The 9,845-nt window shown below is 42.6% G+C and overlaps 1 protein-coding gene across 2 annotated transcripts in view; it reads left to right on the plus strand.

Annotated features, from left to right (window-relative positions):
• The window catches only part of uchl5 (ubiquitin carboxyl-terminal hydrolase L5), a 79,119-nt gene extending 69,739 nt beyond the window's left edge, over positions 1 to 9,380 (plus strand). For both annotated transcript variants that reach the window (XM_068037726.1, XM_068037724.1), the window contains 2 exons: positions 7,492 to 7,590; positions 8,964 to 9,380. In XM_068037726.1, the coding sequence (XP_067893827.1) occupies positions 7,492 to 7,590; positions 8,964 to 9,008 (144 nt within the window). In that variant the 3' untranslated portion in view covers positions 9,009 to 9,380. The remainder of the gene's footprint in view (positions 1 to 7,491; positions 7,591 to 8,963) is intronic.
• Positions 9,381 to 9,845: the final 465 nt, after the last annotated feature.

The raw sequence follows: 9,845 nt of genomic DNA on the forward strand, positions 1-9,845 counted from the left end.
GCAAGACTAGTGCCCAAAAAGCACTAATATGACAGCTTGTGCTTTCTGCCGTTGTTCTGGAGTTAAACTGGAAGTTATATAAGGTCACATCCATTGTTCCTTCTAAGCTGTGTGGGTGCACAGCAATTGGTAATGTGCCGCACAGGAAACAAACAGGTTGCGCATAAGCAATGGGTAACTTTAAGATGCATGCATGCGTTGCTCCAGATCAATCTTAAAGGGACCATGCAGTGCAACAAGCCAGCTACGCAAGCAAACAGAAGTTAGAGGGAACGTTGGTCACATGGCAGCAGAATCTGTTCTGAAATAGGAGTTCTTGGATTTCTGAGCTTGGATCCCTCACTCAGGTGGCGGGCCTGCCTGCTAGCGGATGCATGGATGAGATAACACCCCTACACCCCTACATCCTAACAATGTTACTCGTCAGGACTTTGCTTACCCTTGCCACATAGGATGCCAAACAGAATCCAAAATAGGCATTCTTTGTTGCCAAGCTGTAGTGAATGGTGAAGGATGTCACTGCAGCCTATAATTGAGAGTTTTATGGATGCGTGAACTCTGTTTTTTCAGATTTTTTTTTTGGTATTACTGGATACTGCTCTGTGGTCTAGAAGTTTTTTTTTCTTTCAACTTTAATGAATCACGTTTTCCATGTTTGTCTTTTGTCCCTCTTTCAACTCCCTCCCCCACAGCCACCTCCCCCCACCCCTTGCCTGACAGCTTCCTAACAGCCATTCAAGTATGATTTTCCCCTATTCTTAGCTGGATGAAAATTTAGAGGGATAAAGCAAGGGATCAGCTCCACAGGAGCTGTATGCTTCCTACCTGTCTGTACCTCTCACCTTTGGACATGCAGAAGCAGGAATAGTTTTGTAAGCTTGAAAGGGAAGCAGTGTTTGAAGTAGTTAAGGTTCACCAGAGGAACTGCTGAGGATATTTGTGAAATGCTGATCGCGGGTCCAAGGGACACAACTGATGCACTATTTGAAAGAGTGTCAAATTGCATGAAGGTTACAGAGGGCTGTCTCTCGGACAGCTGGCTTTCCCAGAGTACAGGAGGCCATTGATGGACCCCATATAATGATAGCCGCTTCTGTAATTGATGCTTCATGTATATAAACTTTCACTCTTCAACGTATCTGTGACCACCAACATTACATAATGTATGTGAATGGCTGCAGCCCAGAGAGCTCCTATGATGTGTTTATGTTAAGGCAGTTGAGAGTGCCCTCTATATTATATGTGTCTCGTTCTTGCACTGGCAGGAGCAATAGAGATACAGGAGCATCAGGAAAAAATCTCAACATGTGAACCCAGGGAATTGATTATGTAAAATCTGATGGTAATCAAGATATTGACCAGCCAATCCAGCTGCAAGAAACATTTGGAACAATTTAATGAGGGATTATTTTAACTAAATATTAAACATGACATTGTCGATTTAATGACATTCTGACAACCCTCTAGGAACTAAAAGCTGAATATCTGACTGCACTCAGTCTTCAGATGAGATGAATGACCAACTTTGTCTCCACATGTATAGCCAGGCCCTGCTTTCATTTGCTTCTTAAGGAAATCTCTTCAGGGGTATTGAGATAGTAATGGGTGTCAGGTGTCTGGAGAGGAAGTGGTATCGCTCGCTGGCTTGGTATCCTGCCATCCACTAAAGTATAGAATGGCATTCACACCGACTTGAGAAAGATCAGTTAGGCCGCAACCTATAAAACGCCATTGGGTCGCCAATGAATGTGAGACCTGTCACTATAGCACTGTTTGCCCTAAATTTCCAGTGCCTTAATTTCCACCCCCAACCCAGCCCATTAGGCTCTCTTTAGCATTGGGTATACTCTTTTGAGGGGAAGAAGCTAGGCATTGTGCAAGGCCAGACAACTTGCGTAGGAACACAAGTAGGTCATTCAGCCGCTGATGCGTATTCCACCATTTAATTAAATTATGGCTGTGTATCAAACTTATTTACTCATTTTTTAATGACAAGCGCATCTACAATTTCCCAACTGGTTTCTTTTGATATTCTAAGGTGGAAACTAAGTTTTGGAGATTTGTCTACCTTGAGTCCCATTTCTTTACTTGTGTTAAATGCACTAAGTTTCTCCCTTGAATTATTTTTAGATTCCCTTTTATCATTGGTATTTTGTACTTGCCCTCTACTGTGAAAATGATTGCGCATTTCCTTACTATCCATTATAGACTTACCTGCATCTGTCTTTAATGGAAGCAAAATGCTGTGGATGCTGGAAATCTGAAATAAAAACAAGAAATGCTGGAGATACTCAGCAGGTCTGGCAGCATCTGTGGAAAGAGAAGCAGAGTTAACGTCACTGACCCGAAACGTTAACTCTGCTTCTCTTTCCACAGATGCTGCCAGATCTGCTGAGTATCTCCAGCATTTCTTGTTTTTATTTCTGTCTTTAATGGGCCTGCATTCCCCACTCACTGCGCTCTCAATATATTTACAAGAACTTTTACTGTTAGTTTGATAGATCTTGCAAGTTTTTGTTCATACTCCCTTTTTGCACCTTATGACTTTCTTTACATCCCTTTGTTGACTGTATAGTTCTCCCAATCTTCTGGGTTTCTATTTTTCCTTGCATTTGTGTTAGCCTTTTCTTTTAACTTGTTACTGTCCCTTAGCTCATTTGTTGACCATGGTTGTTTAACTGCCTAAGTGGAGCTTTTGCCTTTGAGCTATGTGCTGGATTTGTACTAGAGCAAATACTTCTTTGAATATTTCCCACTTTCTGCCCATAGTTTTACCCATTTACAACTCAACCCACTTTCCTGTAGTGAATTTATTTCTCACTCCTTCAAAGTTTGCCTTAATTTAAATTTAAAATTTTGCTTTGTGACTCTTGCTTCTCCCTCAAACTTAATTTCAAATTGTGATCACTACACGCAAACTAATCCCTTACAATCAGACTGTTAACTAATTCTGATTTGTTATTCATCACAAAATCTAATATGGTCTTCTCTCTTGTTGGTTCTAAAACATACTGTTCCTGAAAGCTGGCCCAATACCTTCAAGAAACTCATTGCCTTTACTGCTTGAGCTATTTTGCTTCTCCCATGCTAAATTAAAATCAGCCATTATAGCCACATTGTTTCAGCAACATGTTTCCCTGAGCTCCAGCTTTATATGTTCTCCCACTACATCACTACTGTCAGGAGATCTGTAGAAAATTCCGACCAGAGTTTTGCATCCGTTTCTTTAGTTCTACCCATTCATATTGTTTCCACTGCCTGCTCATCCTAGCTGAGGTCCTTTCTTTCCACTGCTATAATTGTGTCTTTTAGCTGTCCTTTCTGAAGATCCTATAGCCTGAATGTTTAACTCCCAATTAGCATAGAATCATAGAATGGTTACAGCACAGAAGGAGGCCATTCAGCCCCTAGTGTCTGTACTGGCTTTCTGCAAGAACAACTCACCTAGTCCCACTCCCCCACCTTTTTCCTGTAGCCCTGCACATTTTTTTCTCTTCAAATAATTATCCAGCTCTGTTTGAAGGCCTTGACTGAATCTGCCTCAAGCATGCTCTCAGGCAGTGTATTCCATATCCTAACCACGTGCTGCATAAAAAGGTTTTTCCTCATGTTGCTGCTGCTTCTTTTGCCAGTCACCTAAATCAGTGTCCTCTGTTTCTGGATCCTTCCACCAATGGGAACAGTTTCTCCCTATCTACTCTATCCAGACCCCTCATGATTTTGAACACCTCTATCAAAGCTCCTCTTAACCTTCTCCTCTTCTCTTCTCCAAGGAGAACGGCCCCAGTTTCTTCAATCTATCCATGAAACTGAAGTTCCTCATCCCTGGAACCGTTCTTGTAAATCTTTTCTGCACCCTCTCTAATGCCTCATCATCCTTTTGAAAGTGTGATGCCCAGAACTGTACACAATACTCCAGTTGAGGCTGAACTGTATTTTATGCAGGTTTATCATACCTTCCCTGTTTTTGTACTCCATGCCTGTATTTATAAGGCTGCATTTTGTTGACAACGCAACCACTAGGTGGCACAGTACTGGCACATGCACAGATGCAGCCTCATCGACTGAAGCATCACTGTCTGCGACGTCTCAGGCAGCTGCCAGTAGTAAAAATGGTGCAGCTGAATTTGATGCAAAGGAACGAATGGAACCCAAGCCCCCTCACCCCTCAATGGCTGTGAACATTGCCTCCACCCCTCCCCAACAGTACCCCCCTCCATCTCATGATCACATTCAGTTTCCCGCTCACTCCCATGATTGCTGCTTTCTTTCGCCATTCTGTCCCATGCCTTCCTTCTCTCCTGCGCCTGACTGCTCGTCGTTCCCTCCCGCCGTTTGCTCGCAGCCCGGAGAAGCAGGATGGAGGGGGCATGGGGTATGAAGCAGGAAGCAAACAGAGTGCGGGCGGCGAGGTGGGGAACAGCGAGGTGGGAGAGAGTGGCGAGCAGGAGAGGGAGCGGGATAATGTTGACGGGGGTGGGGGGGAATGAAGGCGGCAATCCCGGCCATTGAGGGGTGAGGCAACAATCGGATGTCATTACGTGTTGACGTCATCGCGCAGATTCATACTGGCAAATGCTCGGAAGCACTGATGACTGCGGTGATCACTCTGCACGTGCTCTGCCTTGTCAGGAGAGATTCTGTATTTATAAAGCGCAGGATTTCATCTGCTTTATTAACAACTTTCTCAAACTGCCCCACAACCTTCAATGATTTGTGCACATATACCCCCAGATCTCTCTGCTCCTGTACCCACTTTGGAATTGTACCCTTTAATTTAAATTGCCTCTCTTCATTCTTCCTACCAAGATGAATGACTTCTCGCTTTTCTGCATTAAATTTCATGTGCCCATTCCACCAACTGGTCTATGTCCTCTTGAAGTTTGTCACTATCCTCCTCACAGTTCACAATACTTCCAAGTTTTGTGTCATCAGCAAATTTTGAAATTGTGCCCCCAAGTCTAGGTCATAATATATATGAAGAAAAGCAGGGGTCCAAACACCGACTGCTTGGGAACCCCACAATATATTTTCCTCCAGTCTGAAAACAAGCATTCACAACTACTCTCTGTTTCCTGTTACTCAGCCAATTTCGTATCCATGTTGCTGCTGTCGCTTTTATTCCATGGGCTCTAACTTTGCTGACAAGCCTGTTATGTGGCACATTATCAAATGCCTTTTAGCAGTCCACGAACTCCTCATCAACCCTTTCTGTTATCTCATCAAAAAACTCAAGCAAGTCATTTAAACACGATTTGCCCTTAAAAAATCTGTGCTGGCCTTCCTTAATTTGTCCAAGAGACTAATAATTTTGTCCCAAATTATTGTTTCTAAAAGCTTTCCCACTACCGTGGTTAAACTGACTGGCCTGTAATTGCTGGGCTTGTCCTTACACCCATTTTTGAACAAGGGTGTAACATTTGCAATTCTCCAGCCCTGTTGCACCACAGCTGTATCTTATGGAGGTTTGGAAGATTACGGCTAGTGCCTCTGTAATTTCCTCCCTTACTTCTCCAAGTATGCTTGGATACATCTCATCCAGTTCTGATGACTTACCAACTTTAAGCGCCACCAGCCTATCTAATACCTTCTCAATCAATTTTTAGCCGATCCAGTGTCTCTACTACCTCCTCTTTCACCATGACTTGGGCAGCATTTTCTGTCTTGGTAAAGACAGATGGAAAATAGTCATTTATTACCTCAGCCATGCCCTCTGCCTCCATGCGTAAATCCCCTTTTAGGTCCCTAATCTGCCCCACTCTTCCTTTTACTGTTTTCAGTTATGCCCAGCCTATAGCCAGGTCTCGGTAAAGTCTATTGTATCATATCTTTTTCATTAATCTCTAGCCTATTCCAGCCCTACAGCTGTACATTAAAGCGAACATCAACTCTGAGGTGATGGGAATCACATTGCAGTTTCAGATTGTGACCCATAGCAGTTCTGTATACTTAAAGCATGTCTGTAAATTTGGGGATGATGATGTGAAAAGGATGATTTCTGATGCTTTGTGCTCATAGGAACATGAGTTGTCCATTTAGCCCCTGAGGCCTGTTTTCCCCCATTCAGTGAGATCATGGCGGATTTGTGACCTAACTGCATATTTAATATACCAGGTATAATGCATACATTGGTGCCCATATGTCTTCAGTCCAAAGCATTAAGGTTACCTTGTCCATCCTTGTTACTGCATTGTAGAGTTGGAGGAAGTGATACCAACCTCCAGGATGGAGCAAAAGGGCCATTTTCCCCTTCCTCCAAAAAGACTCTCCCTACCTTTCCTATCTTCAGTTGACAGTACATCCAGCTCACTCCCTACAAAATTGGCAGACCTTGTTCCCCACTTCTGACTGACCACCCTACCCACCTTTTCTCCTGAGTGAGGTCTGTCTTATCTGCCCAAATGATCTTAAAAGTTGCTTCCAATTCAGAATTCCTGCCCCCCATCCCCCACCCTGTGCTGTATCCAATGTCTGGCAGATCTCCAGGGCAAGTCCACCCATTGATGGGTAAATTAACTGACTCCAGAAAACACTGGGGCAGCGGTGCATGCATGTACCAGGAGGAAAGGCCAAATGAAAATAACAGCCCTTGTATTTATACCCCATCACAAACTCTGCACCCTTGCCACTGATTCCAAACCTTTCTCCGGATTTGTCGCCCAAGAGCTGAGCTTCCAACCTCATACCTTCTCCCATCACAAAGATTGTCTACTTCCACTTCCATAACATCCTGCCTCAGTCCATCTGCCACTAAAACCCCCAGCAATGCCTTTTTTACTTCTAGACTTGACTGTTCCAATACTCTCCTAGCCAGTTTCCCATCCTTTGTGCTCTGTACATGTACTCTCACTCTAAACTCTATGTCTGAATCCTGTTCCACATCAGTCCTGACCTTGTGGTCCTGCATTGGCTCCCCGTTCTGCAATGCATCCATCTAAAATTCTCATCCTTGTGGTTTGATCCCTTTATGGATTTTCCCCTCCCTATCTCTGTAGCCTGCTCCAGCCCTACAACAAAACCCATCCCTGCCCCCACCCTAAACCCCAACCATCAGACATCTGTGTTTCCTCTAACTCTTGCCTTTTGTGGGGTCTCCCATTCTTTCATCCCACCATTGGTGGCTGCGTCTTCAGCTGCCTGGGCCCCACGCTCTGGAATTCGCTCCCTAAATACCCCCATCTCGCCACCTCCATCTCTTTCTTTAGGATCCTCTTTGACCAAGTTTTTGGTTCTCCCATAAAATACCTATTTCTTTGACCCATCATTTATTTTTGCTGACTATGCCTCTGTGGCGTTTTCTATGTTGGCGTTTTAGGAATGCAAGTTTTTGTTACTGTGGCAAGGTTCCTAAATCTGAGATCCTCAAAATAGTGGAACCTGCAAATTATATCCAATTTGGCCAGTCTCCTGAATGGCTATGTTTTATAGGTTCCACTCTGTGTTATATATAATACAGTATATGTGCTACTTTTTGTGTTGGCCTTGTTTCAGATTGAAAATGTCAGAAGAAAGCACAACTATCTGCCCTTTATCATGGAACTTTTGAAGACTCTGGCAGAACACCAACAGTTAATACCACTAGTAGAAAAGGCAAGTGTGTCTCTTTTTAATTCATTCATGGCATGTGGGCATCGCTGGCAACACCAGAATTTATCGCCCATCCTCAATTGCTTTTGGGAAGGTGAATCGTTGTCTTCAACTGCTGCAATCCTTGTGGTTTAGGTACACCCACAGTGCTGTTAGGTAATTTCTCAATAACTTAGTCACATATTGTTGATTTTCTTGGTAGTGGAGGAAAAACAGCATGCTTCCAACCTGTCCATTTTGTTAAAGTATTCATCTTAATTAAGTGGCTGTAGACTTTGTGTCCCGATATTATGTTAGAGATGTGAAGGAAACTATACCCAGTGGTGTAATATGCTTTCATTTCATGGTAGGACATGAATTCTGCATTGTGATTCTCCACGTGGTGATTTGATGACAGTTGTTTGGGAAGTTGTGAAGCAGCAATGAGCTACACTTCCCTGAGAGGGCGTTCTTAAAAAAAAAAAGAAGCATGACAACTGTATTACGCTTATGGTCTTCCAACTGGCTGTTCAAAGAGTGACACAAGTGTAGGTCTGGGAGCAGGATATTTTTGCACTCTTAGTTTGGGAGTGGAGCACAAATTTGAAGAAACCTAAGGAGGCAAGACGAAAATGTAGGGCTGAAAAAGAAATTTGCAGAATCTCTTGTTTTTGGCCAGATTCAATCTGCGTCACCCTGGCAAACTGGAATTGTGCATTTATGCCATGGGAAACGTAGCCCACTGCGCAAGTGCTTTCTTCTGGAGTTTGACATGGTCAGTGCAACCCAACATTAGATAGCAGTGGAAGCTGGAACACTGAGGAAAAAGAACAGTGCACAGGGATAAGAGTTATTTAAAAAAGAAAGTGTAGACAAGCCCCCACCACATTATCAGTCAAAGTGTTCTATCTTGACATGGAGTATGTTTTCCATCTGCAGGCAGCTTTGACCATGTGACAGCAAGCCAAGTTCATGGAAATATATATGTTATGTGTATATATTTGATATAATACAACTTTTCAACAAATCTTAAAGTAACTTAAATGCAGGCCGATTGAGCTCATGGTTTAAAAATTTTACAGCTCGACCTGCCTGATGAACACCATTGGGGGTTTCAAAGGGCATGTGTGATGCAGTTTTGACAGCACAGTAAAGAACCACACTGATGTGATTTCCTTATTCATAGATACCAACAATACTTTATACAATAAGTTCCCAATCTCAAGCTGGGAGATGTTGAACATTGGTGGATAATTGAGAGGATGGTTGACTCCCGGTCGCCCTTGTACACTTACTCTACTCGGTTACATGCCATTGAAAGTTAGGCGGAAAAATAAAGTTGAAGTGCATCTTGCTGGATTCACATGACAAAATAATTTATTTGTTTATCAACACAGGCTAAAGAAAAACAGAATGCCAAGAAAGCTCAAGAAGCCAAGTGAAACTTCCCTCCAATAACTTTGTGACCATTTGCTGCTGATAATTCTGTTTTAAGAAGTGAAATCTGACCTATAGCCAGTGGACTTTTCAGATACAGTTAATGAGTGCAAAGCACTCTCGTTTGTAATTATATGTCTCTTCCAAGACTGTTAAATGTTCCCCATTTGCATCACATGCATGCACTATCTACCATGTTTAATACCATTGAGGTTTTTTAAATATATCTTTATTCCACTTGAAAATTGTTCAAGTACTGCCGACACTTTACAACCCCGAATTCAAAAGTTTCAGTTTTGTCCGTCTTGTGTTCAGTAAAGGAATTGACTAGGTGCATGACAAGGTAATAAATGCTAAATAAAAATTATTTAAAATAACTTTGCTCCTCATATGTTTTTTTCATTCTACGAGTCAAATTATGCTTGGTGATTACAAGTTTGAGTTCTGTGAGTGCATGATACCCTGGAGAAAAACAGAAGTTCGATTCTGGTGGTAGAAATTAGTTGTTTCTTTTAAGCAACAAGTGTCACCCAACATTTTCAGGAATAGCAGCCAGTTAAATAATGATTGCCGCTTAGCTGCCCATATTAATGAGACCAAAAGAGTCTGACTGATGGTTCATGTACCTCCCTTGTTTCCTGTGCCCAGATGCTGAGACTTTTTCTTGTGCAGGGGTGGGGGTAGGGGACAGGATTTCAGAAATATGGAATTTGGGCAGTTTTTTCTCCTCCGGATAATAGTGGTTGTATTATTGAAACAATAATTTAAAAACTGATCAAAACCTCAAGTATAAGTGAAATTTGCAATTGTTTTGCTTATCCTTCAGTGCCATTTTAGAATCT

Source organism: Heterodontus francisci, chromosome 8 (assembly GCF_036365525.1).
Source record: "Heterodontus francisci isolate sHetFra1 chromosome 8, sHetFra1.hap1, whole genome shotgun sequence".
Lineage (NCBI taxonomy): Eukaryota > Metazoa > Chordata > Chondrichthyes > Heterodontiformes > Heterodontidae > Heterodontus > Heterodontus francisci.